The 17161-nt window shown below is 45.7% G+C and overlaps 1 protein-coding gene across 2 annotated transcripts in view; it reads left to right on the top strand.

Annotated features, from left to right (window-relative positions):
* The first annotated feature begins 2545 nt into the window (after positions 1-2545).
* Positions 2546-17161, top strand: part of TNFAIP2 (TNF alpha induced protein 2) — a 28098-nt gene continuing 13482 nt past the window's right edge. Inside the window, exons 1-3 of one of the 2 annotated variants that reach the window (XM_039537222.1) lie at positions 2546-2629; positions 13051-13455; positions 15695-16334. In XM_039537222.1, coding sequence (XP_039393156.1) covers positions 13065-13455; positions 15695-16334 — 1031 coding nt within the window. In that variant the 5' untranslated portion in view covers positions 2546-2629; positions 13051-13064. Of the gene's footprint in view, positions 2630-3178; positions 3307-13050; positions 13456-15694; positions 16335-17161 lie in introns of those variants that run through there. The other variant, XM_039537221.1, reaches the window with a different exon arrangement.

Genomic DNA, 17161 nt, shown 5'->3' with positions numbered 1-17161 from the left:
TGCAAAGCTCCAGGTGCATCTCCAGTGCTATATGAATAACAAATCTGACTTGAACTGAGATAATATGCATGGCACAGCACATTAGCCCTTTCTGGTGGCCCACCATGGTACTCAGACCAAAAGCAGTGCTGCCTGCCTCCCATCCCCTCACAGCTTCCTCTGAGCAAAGTGGGATGGAGGGAGTGGGTGGGCACGAAACTGGCAACAATAACTGTCATAGCCCATTCCCCATCCCTCCAACTCCTACTGCTTGCATGTAGAACAGGACAGACAGAGGTGTGAAACAGCAGGAGACCCCATCTGGCAGGGACAGAGGATCAAGCAAGGCCAAAGGACAGAGCATTGGGGCTCCAGGTCTTCCCTACTTCAAGAAGTCCCCAATTGGGTTGGTGCTTAGGAAAGCAGAAAAGCAACAAATGGATGTTATTAATCCCCTTGAAGCAGCAAGGAATCCTGTGGCACCTTATAGACTAACAGACGTTTTGCAGCATGAGCTTTCTTGGGTGAATACCCACTTCTTCGGATGCAAGTAGTGGAAATTTCCAGGGGCAGGTATATATAAGCAAGCAAGAAGCAAGCTAGAGATAACGAGGTTAGACTAATCAGGGAGGATGAGGCCCTGTTCTAGCAGTTGAGGTGTGAAAACCAAGAGAGGAGAAACTGGTTCTGTAATTGGCAAGCCATTCACAGTCTTTGTTTAATCCTGAGCTGATGGTGTCAAATTTGCAGATGAACTAGAGCTCAGCAGTTTCTCTTTGAAGTCTGGTCCTAAAGTTTTTTTGCTGCAGAATGGCCACCTTAAGATCTGCTATTGTGTGGCCAGGGCGGTTGAAGTGTTCTCCTACAGGTTTTTGTATATTGCCATTCCTAATGTCTGATTTGTGTCCATTTATCCTTTTCCTTAGAGACTGTCCAGTTTGGCCAATGTACATAGCAGAGGGGCATTGCTGGCATATGATGGCATATATTACATTGGTGGACGTGCAGGTAAATGAACCGGTGATGGTGTGGCTGATCTGGTTAGGTCCTGTGATGGTGTCGCTGGTGTAGATATGTGGGCAGAGTTGGCATCGAGGTTTGTTGCATGGATTGGTTCCTGAGCTAGAGTTACTATGATGCGGTGTGCAGTTGCTGGTGAGAATATGCTTCAGGTTGGCAGGTTGTCTGTGGGCGAGGACTGGCCTGCCACCCAAGGCCTGTGAAAGTATGGGATCATTGTCCAGGATGGGTTGTAGATCCCTGATGATGCGTTGGAGGGGTTTTAGCTGGGGACTGTATGTGATGGCCAGTGGAGTCCTGTTGGTTTCTTTCTTGGGTTTGTCTTGCAGTAGGAGGCTTCTGGGTACACGTCTGGCTCTGCTGATCTGTTTCCTTATTTCCTCGTGTGGGTACTGTAGTCTTGAGAATGCTTGGTGGAGATTTTCTAGGTGTTGGTCTCTGTCTGCGGGGTTAGAGCAGATACGGTTGTACCTCAGTGCTTGGCTGTAGTAATCCCCTTGAGCACCCATCTGCCTTTCCCCCTTGTTGCTCCTGTGGAGCTTAATATACCTTCAGCCACCTCTCAGCTGTAACTCCTTGAGTCCTAAAGTAACCGACATTCCACACAAGGAACGTGCTCACCTACATCTGGAGGATAGGTCCATGAATGACTATTAGCTAAGATGGTCAGGGATGCAACCCCATGCTCTGGGTGTCCCTAGCCTCTGATTGCCTGAAACTGGGACTAGACAATAGGGGATGGATCTCTTGATAATTGCCCTGTTCTGTTCATTCCCTCTGAAGCATCTGGCATTGGCCACTGTTGGGTGACAGGATAGTGGGCTAGATGGATCATTGGTCTGACTCATTCTTATGTTCTTCTGTACAAATGTGGTGCCACCTATTGAAGCTTATTTATCCCAACAATGCAGAATCCTGAGGCTGAGGCAGTGGAGAGTCATTTACACTGGGGCTGGGGATGACCCCAAATCATTGTTTCCTACATAGATGGGTTAGTTTTAGCCTGGTGCAGTGTTGGGAATGGAATGTGAAATGCTGAGATTGTTTAGGCTTCTGGGACGAGCCGATTACGCTGGGAACTGTGTGTAAAGGGCTGGCCTTGAGCGGCCAGCTAATTGTAAATAGGATGATAAGTCAAACAGGTGTTAGGATGATAATTACCCTATGGGGTTACAGCTGCGGCTGTGTTAATTTTGTTAACCAATTAGCAACTGCTTGCCTGCTTCAAGAGTATAAAGATGTATGCTGGAGAGAAATAAATGACTTTGCTGCCAATCAAACTGACTGAAGAGCTTTGTTCATATACGCATGCGATGCAACAGTTCAGCACTGGGATTTTCATCCCAGGGAACATTTCTTATTTCTGAAACCTTTAATGTGATATTTTACCTGGAACAGGATGAACAAAAAATGCCATTGAATGTTTTAAAATTTTCCACTGGCTACCTTGGTGGCAATGGCAGGCAGCTGGGGGGACCGGGAACCACTTACCCAGCAACTGTGAACCCTGGTGATTGAGCGGACTCAGCATTTCCCAGGAGAAAGCACAGAAGGGCATGAGACCAGCCTGTGGGTGTGGACCATGTATTTCCTTTTGCGGGGAGAGGGTTCTTTTCCTTTAAGTTGCTGTGTAAGTACTTGGGGAGGGAGCATGGAGAAGGGAGGCCAATGCTGGGAGGCGATGGACTCTTTCCAAAGGGATATAGCAGATCAAGGACATGCTCCTAGCGGGTACCCAGCAAGGCAGGGATGAAGGAGCCTGTCAACATGGGCTCGGGCCCTCTTCGACTGTGTCTTGGGTGGGAATTTACACCGAGCGCTGACAGCCTTGTGCCTATGACATCACAATCAATTGCCCAGGCGGTCAATCAGAATTCCGCTTGGGACAATCCGCGGCTGTGACGTCACGGGGACTCTCGCCCAATCCGTTGTGCCAGGTCCCCTCCTGGGCATTATGCTCGGGTGCCTCCCATTGCTGAGCGCTTCGGGCAGCCCAGCCCTGCTCCTGCCATGGGGGCAGCAGCTGTGCTGTAACCCCACCCACCTCCTGGCTTCTGCCCCGCGAGCCCCCGCTCCCCGCCGCGGCGCGGCGCGGGGGGAATTCCGGGCTCCCCCTTCCCGCAGCCCCCTGCCGGGCCCAGCCGCGGGCGGAGTTCCCCCGGGGCCCGGTCCGCCCTCCGCCCCCCATGGGCTGCTCGCTATATAGCCGCGGCACCGAGCTCCTCCTGCAGCAACAGCGGAGCTGAGTCACCTGCGGCAGGAGCAAGCGCCAGAGCCACGCGAGCCAGTCTGGGACGGCAGGACAGAGTAAGTCACCCCAGCGCTCCTTGTGCTTTCCAGCTGACCTGCCCCCCACTCCCACTAGTGGGGTCGGTGCCTTCTCCCCCCGGACCCCACTCTCCTGCTCCCCCCTCGAGCCTGGCCCCGCTGAAGGGCTCGTGACGGGAGTAGGGAATCCACTGCAGGCAAACGCTAAGCCCTGGATCTCCCTGGGACCTGCCAGGTTTTATCCCCTTGAAATAGACACCGGACCTAACTGCTCCCACTACATCACAAAACCCCAGCCCACGCAGCATGAATCCTGGATCGGGCCCCTGGAGTCTGATGGACCCTGTCGGATTTTGGCCCCAAGCTCCCAAATTGTAAAGCTTAAACTCCTGGGGCACTGAAAAATCATCAACCCCCCAGGATCCCACTGCAGCAGCACCACACAAACCCAGTTCTGTCTTCCTAGATCCATCCTGTTTTTGGTATTCACTTCCCTAAATTCTGTGTCATGGAGTACACCTGGAGCTGCTCCTCCAGCACCAAAAATTCCAGTGAAAAGTGCTGCATAAACATGGGATCCAACATGGGGCTTCGGATAGAATTTAGCAGTTTGGGTCCCAACTCCCAAATCATGCTAGGCAGAAAACAGTTCCTCCTACTTCACTGCAAAAATCTGGACTGGTTCTGCCCTGACGCATCCCAGCCCAATAACATTGGAAAGACATCTGGTGCCTGGATTCGGCCACTTTTTAACCACAGTGGCCAGTTACGGTATTGCTGTATACTGCTGGACATACTGCAACACCTTGAACTCACCCCCTGATGTTTTAGCCCCCTTTTGAATGTGCAAAGGTAATTCCCATCCTGGAATCACTCTACTTGGAGAGCCCACCTCACCCTAGAACATCTCCTACCTTGTGGAATCTCACCATATACCTAGGATGTGATCCTTTCATACCCTGCAATGGCTATGAGGACAGTTAATTGGATGATAGTTCACTCTGGAGTTGAAAACATCTTCTTAACATTTGTATAGAGGGCTTCTCCTGGATGCTGTTGCAGACAGGGCTGTTATTAAAGCATATGACTGAAAGTCACATCTAGTTCTGTTTCCATCATGCCCATGGAGAAATGGGGCACACATTTTATGGTCAGATGTTAAGAAATACTCATCACCCAGCAGCTCCTCTGGGATTCTCAATCAAGAGCTCAGCTCTTTTGAAAGTCTGGCCTCTTCATGTAATTGACCAACTGGGAGTCGAGCTCTTTTGAAAATCTGCCCCTTAATTTCAGTGCTTCACTTTCCTCATCGGTAAAACAGGGATAATAGCTGCTTCTCAGAGCTAAGTATTTTTGCAACAGGCTGAGCCATCCTGGCAAGGAAGATGCTGTGTAAGTACAAAGTATTGTTAGAACTCTGTGTCTACAGTAGAAGTTGCCTGTATCCTTCTCCCATTCTCTTTTTTTTTTTTTTACATCTTTTAATAAGTGTAGACAATGTTTCTAACTACAGTACTGAAGGAATGTCATGCAAATACAATAAGGAAGTTGTGTGAGGAAAAATACAATGAATAATTTACCTTCTGCACATGCACTAGTATTTATTTATATATAATAACAAGAGTTTTGGCAGGCACACAAAGTAAATTAATTACAGAAACTAGTTTTTAAACAGCTAGCCAGTTGTCTAATATCCTGGGGCCAGATTAAGCTCACTGATATAAATGTGCCACTCCCACTAATGTCCATGGATTTGTGTTCAGGTCTGAAAGCACAATTTGGCCCTTGGAAGACTGTGTCGAAATGGAGTCCTAGATTCTCAAGATGCTAATTTCTCTGGCTGTGATAGCAAGAGAGAGAATTGTTTAAATTTAAACCAACTTGAAACCTAGTTTCAAAGGGAGGTAGAAGAAATTTCAGCTACTACACTTTCCCGAGTCCCCTAGTAGGTTTTATGATTTTTTTTTTTTTGTAATTTTTCTCCCCAATGCTTTTTGAAAAATCCTCATTAATAAGAGAAAGTGACTTAGATGCCTTAGTCACATAGGGGAAAATTTTCAAAAGCGTTTAAATTCTATTTTCAGAGGTGATTTAGGAGCTCAAATCATAGGGACTCACTCTCCTAAGTGCCTGAGTCGCTTTTGAAAATAGGACTTAAGCACTTTGAGAACTTTACCCACAAGCTCCAATCCTGCAGTGAGATGTGGGTATGTGACAGCTGCCATTTTGGCTGACACATTAGGAAATGATTTGGGGACTTCCCAAGCTAAAGATTCCTAACTGGAGCTGAGCAGATAAGTGATTTTTGGCTTGATTGTGGAACCAAAAAATTATGGGGGAAAAAAAGATTAGGTTTATTTCATATCAAAACTGGATGTTTCAGTTTTTCTGTTTCTAAGCAAACAGTTATTCCCAAATGTCACTTCTGTTGAAACTATTTGCTGAGTTTGATCTGAATTTGCAAAGAGTTTGGGTTGCCACAAAACTGCATCTTTCAGTAAATGTATTAGTCACTAGAAAAAAAATGTCACCCAGCTGTACTCACATCCTCTGTGGATCAGCAGATTTGGGGACCTGTAACACACTCTGCGGGGGTTACACAGAGGCAAACAGACCCCTGTCCCTCTATGGAGTCTGACTGAAAGTCGATAGGAATACTTGCATGCTAAAACTTGCATGTGTAAATGTTTGTGAGATCGGGACCTGTCTACACTGCAGCAGTCAGCGAACCTCCCAGCACAGGTAGACAGATGCACACTAGCAGGACTTAAGCTAGCATGCTTAAAGTAACTGTGTGGCTATTGCTATTTAGGCAGCAGCCTGGGCTCTCAAGCCCACCCAAGCCCCTGGCTCTGAGTGTGGGTGGCAAGCGTGAGTCTGTGCCAGAAGCACAACATGCACTCTGCTGTTTTGAGTGTGCTAGCGTAACCCACACACTTTCTGGGTGTGGTGTTCTGTCCCATCTAGTGGCACCAAGGCCACTTAGAGAGAGAGTTAAATGAGTTTGCTCTATAGCCTTCACTAAGTGCCAGGTGGCTGTTAGTGCATGAGCCTCTACCGCATGAGCTAAGGTCCAGAGGTCCCCAGTTCGATCCTGCCCACCGATGACCAGAGCCTGTCAGTGTTACACTAGCTCAAACCCCACTAGTGCCCATCTGTCTACTGGGGCTGAGAGGCTCACTTCCAGCTGCAGTGTAGACAATGACCTAAGTCATTATAGGGGGAACAAACACACACCATATTTGTTCCTGATCTCATAGGAGGTATTAATTTGGCCCAGCAGATGTCTTTGTTCTGGAAAACAGAGATTAGGGGGAAATGAAACTGACTATACACAAAGTGATGCCATACACACAAAAGGAAATAGACACATTGGATGGGATTTTCAGAAATGCTCAGCATTAGTTTGACTCTGCTCCCACTAGAATTCACGGCAAAACTGATTTTGAGTTCAGCAGAGTCAGGCCAATGTTGTGTCTTTTTGAAAATCCAACCTTTGTTGCAATGGAACGGAAAGTTGGTAGGCAGCTTTTCAAAAGAGCGCAGCACCCAACATGCTGAATTCTTCTGCAAGTGTCATGTGGCACTTGTATGAGAAACATGTCAGAGTTGTTTGCAGAGTTGTTGTAGACGTGTTGGTCCCAGGATATGAGAGAGACAAGGTAAGAGGTAATAAATCTTGTTGGGCCAATAAAAGATATTACCTTAACTACCTTGTCTCAGACACATTTCAGACAGAAGGCTGCTAAGGCTGCTGATGTCTCTTTTAAAGCCCAGAGTGTAGCAATATGGATTTGATAAATATGGTAAGGTTAGAGGCACTGGGAAATTAATGCCCAGGCCAACCCACAAGAGAGGGCTTAATATAGTTAAACTAGTGCAACTTTCTCATGTAGACAAGACCTAAGCTGGTTTGAAGGGAAACAGTCTTATACTCTTGTATAAACAGTCTTATACTAGTAACTGCACTCACACTAGGGGACTACACTGATTTAACTATAACTGATTTTCTACTGATTTAGTTACATTGGTCAATATTCAGGTTTTGCACCAGCCCTTGACATGAATTCATGGAAGTCATGACTGTAAAGGAAAATGTAGATACAACAGTAAACTCTGTTGAGTAACTTATCTTGGGTTTCTGAACTCTCTGTAGAATAGAGGTAAATAGAATTCCTTAAACAACAGAGAGGCCATAAATCTCATCAAGCCTGTATCCTCAATAGGCTGGAAGTAAACAAGAAAATAAGACAAATTCCTGACAATACTTGCAGGCTCCAGTGCGGGGAAGAGGAGGAAATAAGAAGGGGAGAAAGCCAGCAAAGAATCTTATAAGAAAACAAATTAGCAGCCTTATTTTCCTGCTTACTAAGCCCAGCCCATTTTCTGGTTTGCCTAAATAAATGTGCTAAAATATCCATCTGGCAGGAGACAGATTACAGGTCTGTCGCAACTTACGTTCATTGAACATGTGCGATTTCAGCTTTACGCTGTAGGGCCGGAGTCCGGGGGCGTGGCCTCAAGAAGAAGAGGTGTGGCCTCAAGATTTAAAGGTCCTGGAGCACCAGCTTTGGCTGGGAGTCCCAGGGCCTTTAAACCACCCAGGGGGCTCCCAGCTGCAGAGGTGGCTGGTAGCCCCTGGGGCGAAAGAGAGGGCCTGAGGCTCCAGCCACCATGGAGCTCCAGGCCCCTTAAATGCCAGCCCCAGCCCAGCTGTGGGATTTAAAGGGCTCCTCCGGGCTCCCCACTGCGGCGGGAAGCCCGGTGGAGCCCTTTAAATCCCGCCCGCAGCTTTGGCAGCCGGGCCAGGGCCGGCATTTAAAGGGCTTGGGGATGTAATTTTGAGTATACGCGGTTTTCGCTTTACGCGCTAACCGCAGAATGGTACCCCGTGTAAGATAAGACTTGACTTGCCTGTACTAGTTCTCTGAAGGTTCTGTTTGTTTGTTTGGGTGTCTGTTTTTTGGCAAGATAAGTGGTAAGAGCCCTTTCCGTGTGGTGTCCAGATCTTCAGAGTCTGTCATCTGAGATCTATTTCAAGCATTTCCCCTGCTCTCCACACCATACCACATCTCTCCCACTCCCAAAAACCTCAATGTTGCAACTTTTCAGGAGTTGGGAATTCTGAGGAACACAAAGCTATTTGCACAATCCAGAGAATCCAACCACTAACACCAGTCAATAGCAATATTGATCCTAACCTTATTGTTACTGAATATGGAATGGCAGAGGGCTCCATGTATGGTCCCGGCTGTGATTCTGGCTCTGATGGACTAAGTCAGAAATAATTGTGCCCATGGATGTTTCTACACATCAGTGGGGCACCTTTTGAAATGGTGCCACTTGGAGATCTCTGTTACTAATGAAGTGGATTCTATCTAGATTGCATGCTTCTAAGGGAAGTGGCATCAGTTGCTGATTCCTGGGTTGTGAGGGGAGTTTGCTCCATTTCTGGGAAATTATTCAGTACTGCAGAACTTCTGCAGTTCACTGGCTTTAGCCAGGAGGAGCTTTAATAATATCAAATGCCACCTAGCTGTTATACAATGCTTTTCAGCAGTGGACCTCTAAGTGCTTTGCTAAAGAGGGAAACTGAGATACAGGGAGGAGAACTGACTTTCCCCAAGTTCCCAGCAAACCAGTGGCAGAGCCAGGAACAGAACCCAAGTCTCCTAATGCCTAGTCTAGTGATATAGCCATTAATTTACACAGCTTCCCTTTGGGAAAGTGAAGTCAGGTGAAGTGTAGCTGTGGTGCTGTATTTACTGAGCAGGGAAAACCAAACTACAGCGGAGACACAGGTGAAGAGTTCAGAGGCTCTTGGCTTGTCTGTTTAGCCTGGGGTAGGGGAGAGTACAGTCACCTGCATTCCAAGTTAGCACAGGTGGCTGAGATACCCTGGGGATTCCGGCAGCATAAATGAATGCAAAACCACTAAGAGCTGGCTGTATTTTAAAGAAACCTTATTGAGGTTGCAGGAACAAACCATCCCGATGTGTAGGAAGAAAAGTAAATATGGCAGGCGACCAGCTTGGCTTAACAGTGAAATCCTTGCTCGTCCCTTGCTCGTGGAACCAATGATCACTACCGGTTGAGCCCGACCATCTAGCCAGCTTTCCTCGACTCCTTTCCCCATCATGTTATTCTACTGGGACTAGTGACTGTGCCCCCTAGCACTAAGCAGTATTTACAGGTTTAGGGTAAACCTAGTTCCTGATATTTAATTACTTTTGCAATAATCATTCAGCCTTTTACAGTCTTTACAGAATAAACCATATAAATACAGGGATTGTTACCCACCACTGAAATGCAGCCCTCTGGGATAGAAGGCTGGAGCCTTTCCATTGTTTTGGTTTTTAACTTGGGCTTGTGCCCTTTTATGTTTATTATTTGTCGATTGGGGTTTTTAATTTTTGCTTTTTTTTTTTTAACCTTAGAAATATCGGGTATGTCAAGTCTAATCTCTCTGGAGGACTTGCTGAATGACCTGACAATAAACATGTTAGACCAAGCCCTTTAATTGAAGGAGTGGAGATGTGCTAAATGTTTTCACAAGCCCATCTTTTATCCAAAATGCTGATTTGTCATTGACTTTAAATATGTTATACAAACAAAGCTTTAGTCATTCTCACTACAACCCCCTCTCACGTTTCCCTCTCTAGCCTTATAGTGTCGTTTTGCTAGTTCTCCAGTCCTCGGAGTTTTCCGAGGCAGATGAGCAAGGTTTATGGTTGTCAAAACAGGTACAATTCTCTTCAAAACCTACCTTTCAAGTCTTCATCAAAACAATAAAAGCATAAGCCCAATTTTTTAATTTGCATGTCACCTTTGAGGACAGCAAATGGAGAAATGTCTTTATCCATTTAGAACATGAGGACAGCTTGCTTGGAGTGCCAGATGGGAGTGAGGTTACTCCTAACTAATTCTGCAGTTGAACAAACAAAAAAAAGTGTGAGGGTGTGTGTATTTTTTCCTGATCTCATAGGAGGTATTAATTTGGCCCAGCAGATCTAGATACAAAGAAGTCTTTGTTCTGGAAAACAGAGATTAGGACAATAGCCTTGTGATATATAACCACTGGGCATCTGTCTAGATCCTTTATTACAATGGCATCCTTTGAAATAAATGACAGATAAAAGGGGAAGATGTTTTACATCATAAGAACCATAAAATTGGAGTTGATGTACCTTTATTGAGTCTAGCTATAGTGAATTGCAATGGCTAATTACCCAAACAAACAAAAATCCCCATATTTCTTTTGTAAGATTCCAGAAGGGGAAATTGTATCCCTTGTTTAAAGTCATAATTAGTATTACGTTAGCAATAATGACAACATCCTTAAGAGCCTGAGCATCAGACCTCCCATTTTCTCTTCCTGTGTGAGTGATGCCACAGCTGCCATGAAGACTGGTTTGAAAGAACTCCGGTTCTAGCCCTCTGTTTCTGGCCATTGTGATGACATTCCTGCTGGCAGAAATGTTAGCACATCTACCCCTAGGATTTCCCAGAATCATCCCTTATTCCTATTCATTTGGAATGCTACTCCCCAGGTTTTAACTTTTAGCAAGCCTTTGTGATCGCTTGCCAATGAGCGAACCTGTTAAATGAGGTGTGCCTGGTAATTTTCATAAGCCAATTATCTTGGGCTGATTTTTGCGTGTGTAGACTGGCAGTGGCACTGAATATAGCCAACTGTTTTTTTTAATTAATAAAATGATCATGTTTCTCGCATTCTCTAAAAGCAACCTGCATTGTTTCTTCCAAATCCTGGATCTCAATCCGGGATCTTTGACCCCATAGGTCAAAGCAGGGAAGGAATACTCCTATGTAAAACCGAATGATGCCCTTTCCCAAGTGCCTGTGAGTCATAAGTTTGTGTCATACTGTCAGCTTGACATTCTAGAGTAGTTGTTTTTGGATGATGCCAATGTCAGTAATCAGACTCAAAACAAAGAGCCATAGTCTTCCAATTGACGTCCCTACAGGTCAGTGCTTGTATCAATGGAAGCTGCACGTAGGCGGGTGATCAAGCATATCTCCTAGTACATGGCCCTAAATCTTACAGTATAAACTGAAGAAGAGCATTTGGAAGGCTTGATATTATAAGTTCATTTGTTAGGGGTGTGGTCATAGCCAAATTCTTCCCCCACTTCTAACCATGCAGCTGCCCACTGTTCTGATGCTACAGTTTCACAGCAGATGCTGAAGGGTGGCCAATCTGCATATAGCAATGCGTTAGATGTGACCTGCATGAGAGCCAAAGAGTGGTGTTGGCAGCAAGGACTAGAAACTTAGCATGGGGGGGTGTTTTTTTGTTTATTTGTTTTATTATTCTTTGTATTACAGAAGTGTCTAGGAGCCCCAGTCAGGGACAAGGACCCTATTGTGCTAGGTGCTGTACAAAGAGCTGATAGCTTTGGTCCCTCATTCACCAGCGAATGCTTCCTACTCCCTGGTAGGGAGTGGATTTTTTAAGTACTGGATATTTTACAGTACCAGACATTTGCAGTGATGATTCCAGTACCACTGGAAATTCCTATATGGTTAGGGATCTGCCTGTCTCAAGAAACTCTCCCCCACCCCCGCACCTTCCCTGCCATAGGAAGATGCTCTCACTGTAGAAACTTTGAGTTGAATTTGCTTCCCATGCTATTTCAAGCTAGTGCCTGGAGGTCAGCATTTGTGCTATGTAAGGCCCATCTCTTCTGAGGGGGTGGGAGCTAGAGATTTGGTTTATTTTTGTGGGAATTTGACAGCAGCCGAGCTGTATCTTTTTAGATACTGTAGCTGCACCAAGAAGCTTTCTGGAATGGAGGGTCTTGCATTCCAGAATACATTGAAAAAGGACCAAAAAATAGTCTACAGTGCATCAGTCATTGCAAGGATGTATCCTGCTTTGTTTGGACAGCCTGGAGTACAAAAGGACCCTGACTCTGACCAGGGTCTTTGGTGTTTCAGTGAGACGAGTAATATTAATGTCTGCAGGGAGTGAATTCTCCTGCATTAGCATAATATTTATTACTAAATAAGATTTTTTTTTCCCAGTACGTGCCTGATTCTCCTAAACATTATAAATGGGATTTTCAGAAAGCTCTCAACATTGGCTGAAGTGAGAGAGTTTTACTAGTGACTTCACTGGGAGCACAGTTAACCCATCCCAGACTTCCCCCAACAAATGCATTTGCACACTTAGCTTGTCTGAGTTTTACGATTGTGCTTACAAATCCGGTAACTGCATGTGCAAGCTGCCAGCGGCAACTGCCGTGTACCATCAAGTGCAGATGTGTATACATTTCTGTGCTCATAGAGATTAGAAGCAGGCCCAGATTAGGTGCAGGACTGGGCCCCAGGTGTGCCTATATTACAGACTGTGTGTACTAACCTCGCTGAGTTCCTTGTTTCCACCACACACTGGTGGAAAGACATGTATTTATACAGACTCCTGAAGATTTCCAGTAAAGACAGTTCTGAATCATCGCTTTCAGGTTCCACAGGAGTACATCCACCCACCGCGGTGTTATTAATGTCAGCAAGGGTGTTGTCTTGGGCCCTATCTAATGTTCTGCAGATCGCCTGCTTCAAATGCTCTCTCTGACACACTCTTCGGCCGTGTGCTCTAACTCGCTCAGGGCAGCCCACACATGTTTAACAGCAGATTACCGTAGCAATTTTCACTTACAGGAATAGGCCTTCAACTTTGTGCCACTGGCATGTGGTTTTTTTTGTTTTTTTTTTTTTTTATGCAAGCATTTGGACCTGACAACTCCTTACTCTAATTTACAGGCTTTAAAAAAAAAATGATAAAAATGATGCCCTTTTTCAACAACAGTCCTTTTGGGATGGGTAAGATTTCTAAGGACTGCGTCACTGGAGTAAAGCCGCCTGGAAAACCTTCTACATCATCAGAATCTGAGCCAGATACTGTATCTATTGAATCAGCTGTGGAAGAGACCCAGCCAAAGGAAGAGGTGAAAACTGAAAGCCGAGGACAAGATTCTGCTCTCGGAGACTCACATGCACCTTCCACTGAAGCCAATGGGAGCTGTCCTCCTTCATCTGAGTACAGAGATAGTCCCAAAAAGAAGGGAATAAAGGGAAAACTAAAAAATGCCTTTTTCAATTTTGGTCAGAAGATAGTGAATCCAACAGAAAAGGATGGAGCAGTGACAGACAAGAAGCCACTGACAGGTACAGTATGCGCCAGTTCTATCTATCTACATTTATGGCCATCCCACAAACATTAGTGTATTTTATCCCCACTGTGCCCCTTGGGGTGGGGAAGTATTATCCTCATTTTACAGGTGAGGAATGGAGACATATGGCAGATTAAGTGACTTCCACTAGATTTCCTGTGAAGTCTGTGGCTGAGGCAGGAATTGGACCAAGGTCTCCCAAGTCCACTAGACTATCCCTTCCTCCTTCTAAGCAATTAGTGTTGTGTAGTCTATGTCCAATGTAAAGGTCCAACCCCGATACAGATAACAAACAAGCTTGGCAAAATGTGTGCGTATCTGACCACTAGGATATATGTCTGGAGGCCAAGCAGGTTTGCCGGCCATTCCAGCATCCATGCAGCCTCGAGGCTAGCTGGAAACCACACCATCCCCAAAGCCAGGCCTCTGTAATGGATGATGTAGATTTGGACAACAATAATTGACCTTTACTGGGAGGGGTATTCTAACATAGCAGCCCCTCCGGTCCAGAGGATAGTGCCTGAAGGAGGATTGGACACTTTGATGCTTACCTACTAGCACCAAGTATTTGTATTCCGGCCAACCTCTCAGGGTTTGTCTATATGAACACTTAGTTTGTGGCGAGCTGAGGTGTAAATCTGCCCCACATTAGCCTGCCATGCACGAAGTATCTGTCTGTGTGGACCTTGCTAGTGTGCGCTATAAATTCCTTAATGCGCATGCATTTTGACTTACCCTGCTTTGAAACGAGTGTCGATTAAAGCACATCCTGGAATTTTTAGTGTGCGGCAGCAGGGCTCACACGGACACGTAGCATGTGGCAGGCTAGTGCAGGAGAGATTTTTACCTCAGCTTGCTGCATGCTCACTGGTTCTTGTAGAAAGGAGTACTTGTGGCACCTTAGAGACTAACAAATTTATTTGAGCATAAGCTTTCGTGGGCTACAGCCCACTTCATCGGATGCATGCAGTGGAAAATACAGTAGGAAGATTATACACACACACACACACATATATACACACACAACCATGAAACAATGGGTGTTACAGTGTGTGTGTGTGTGTGTATAATCTTCCTACTGTATTTTCCACTGCATGCATCCGATGAAGTGGGCTGTAGCCCACGAAAGCTTATGCTCAAATAAATTTGTTAGTCTCTAAGGTGCCACAAGTACTCCTTTTTGCGGATACAGCCTAACATGGCTGCTACTCGGAAACCTGTTCTTGTAGATAAGCCCTCAGGCATGGCATAGGATGACAAATCAGTTTTCCCTGAGGTTTTTTCTTCTGGTGCCCAGCTCTTGGTACAACAGCAAGTACCAAGAGCTGGACAATAGATTCTGGATTCTGAGTACTTGCCAACCGTTTCTATCATTCTGTTCCACAGTCCTAGCAGAAATCTAAATTCAGGAGCAACAATATTGGGACTCCATGTGCCAGGTTTTTTAGTTACTGTTGTATTCTGTTTGCTTATGCTCATTCTTCAATGTCTTAGCATACCCGTGATTCATGTATCGAATTCCCAGTGATGTCATTGGGTGTGACATGACTGGAATGAGCAGATTGCCTTCACTGTTGGTCAGTGGCACTATTAATGGCCTTTGAATGATTTGTAGTCTTTCTGGTGACTAAGGTTTTGACATCTATTCCCTCCAATGTGATCTTTGAGGAGCAAGCGGACATGGGTGAGACCTGAGGATGTATCATCTAATTTCCACTCCTTCCCGTCACTTACACACACTTACACTAAAAAGCACAACTGGCGGAGCTTTTGGTGTGTCTGTGTGCACTTTCCCCGTAATCTTCAGTGTTCCTGCTATAAAGATGCAGGTACCACTCAGTTTAGTAGCCTGGATCTTTTCTACTGCTAGATGGATGGCAGAGGGTAAAAACAGATATAGATATCCCACTTGAGTTTTGAAGCTATCTATTTATCTATAAGCCCTGAGTAGAACCTCTAGTATTTTAGCATAAAATAGTTGGCAGCACATCCAGCCCCTGGCTTGGTAATACCTTGGCACAACCTGAGTCACAGTCGTATCTAGTGAGAGAGATGGCAGGAATATTCAGAGATCTCTAAAAGTCACCCGAATGACACTTTGCCGTGAAGTCTAAGAATTTGCATTAAAAGGGCTATATAACTGAATGCAGTGTAGTATCGTGGGGCCATTTTTGTTGAGATGGGAGCCTTGGTCGTAAAGCAGTTGGGTACAAAAATTGTTGTTGTTTTGACAGTTGAACAAATCAGAGAGCATCTTGAAAGTGACCAATTCTTCGATGCCACTCAACATCTGATTGCTCTGGAGTGGGCCCTTTATAACAACTTAGGTGGCAAGAGTGAAGAGGAATTGTCAAGGGAGCAAAGCACCGTGGAATCGCTCTATGAACTACTGAAGAGTAAAGTCTTCAGCATCATAAAGAATTCGATAATCCTAGCGCCATCTAATCCAAAATTACTACGGCATGCCGTGTACGCAATAGAAGAGCAGGAGGTGGAGGATGAGAGATACAAGTCAGAGAAGCCACCTGACAAGAGCGTGAGTTACAGACCCAGAAAATGGAAGGAGGTTTGGATGGACACAGTGAAGCAGTCTGTAGCTGATCGTATGAAAGACGTCCAGCGCACTAGCTCTGCTGAGAACCTGTCTACAACTGCTCATTGCTTTCTGCATATGGGAAGGACAATGAAAGAGGATATGATAACAGTGGTGGAATGCATTAAACAACATTACCATGCACAGTTTAACGTATGCAACACGTATGCAGAATGTTACCATAGCTATTTCTCTTCTCAGCTGCAGCTGATTGCTGAGTTTGAACTGGGAGATAAGGACGTATATCTCCTCCTCATCTGGGTGCAGAACTTTTATCCAAAGTAAGTGGTGATTATATCTGCATGTTTCTCACTAGAGTTGACTGATCTGCATTCGTGTATTCCCGTGCCATACATGCACAGGGCCTATCATCACTTAGTTTGTTATCTTTGGTTTTGCCAATGCCAGATTTTGGATAGTAGATTCCAGAAACAATCAGTAAAGGTGATTTCTCTCTCTGAACATTTAGAGATGGTGTCTGAGCAAAGTGTATCCTAATAAGAGAACACTTAGGCTTGATCTACACTTAAAAGTTATGTCAACATAGCTGAATCTGACATGGGTGAGAAAAAACCACACTCCTCACCAACGTAGCTATGCTGATAAAACCCCTGTGTCAAGGCCGGCTCCAGGCACCAGCTAAGGTAGCAGGTGCTTAGGGTAGCACTCCGTCCGCTATTGGGGCGGCCGCCGAAGAGGAAGGGAGGGAGTGAAGGATCCGCCACCGAACTGCCGCTGAAGAGTGGAGTGGTGCAATTGAGTTGCCGCTGAAGTGCTGCCGATCAGCTTTTCCCCACCCCCCGCGTGGGGCAGCGGAAAACCTGGAGCCGGCCCTGCCCTGTGTAGATTGAGCTATGATGACAGAAAACGGCTTCTGTCGAGGCAGCTAGCATTGATCAGGGAGGTGGTATTCCTATACCAACAGAAAAAGGCCTTTAGTCGGTGTAGGCTGGGTGTACATGAGAGGGCTGTGCTGACACAAGCCGCATGGTGTGGACATAGCCATAGTATAGGGGATATTTATGGCAAAATCCTTCCTTTGCTGTAAGGAGGCACACTGGGAAGTGGGTATGTGTTTGGAACCCATCTGAAGATGTATGAGCCATCC

The sequence above is a fragment of the Mauremys reevesii genome, linkage group 4, assembly GCF_016161935.1.
Source record: "Mauremys reevesii isolate NIE-2019 linkage group 4, ASM1616193v1, whole genome shotgun sequence".
In the NCBI taxonomy this organism is placed as follows: Eukaryota; Metazoa; Chordata; order Testudines; family Geoemydidae; genus Mauremys; species Mauremys reevesii.
The sequence above is the reverse complement of the archived record's forward strand: the minus strand, read 5'-3'. Positions and strand labels throughout refer to the sequence as shown.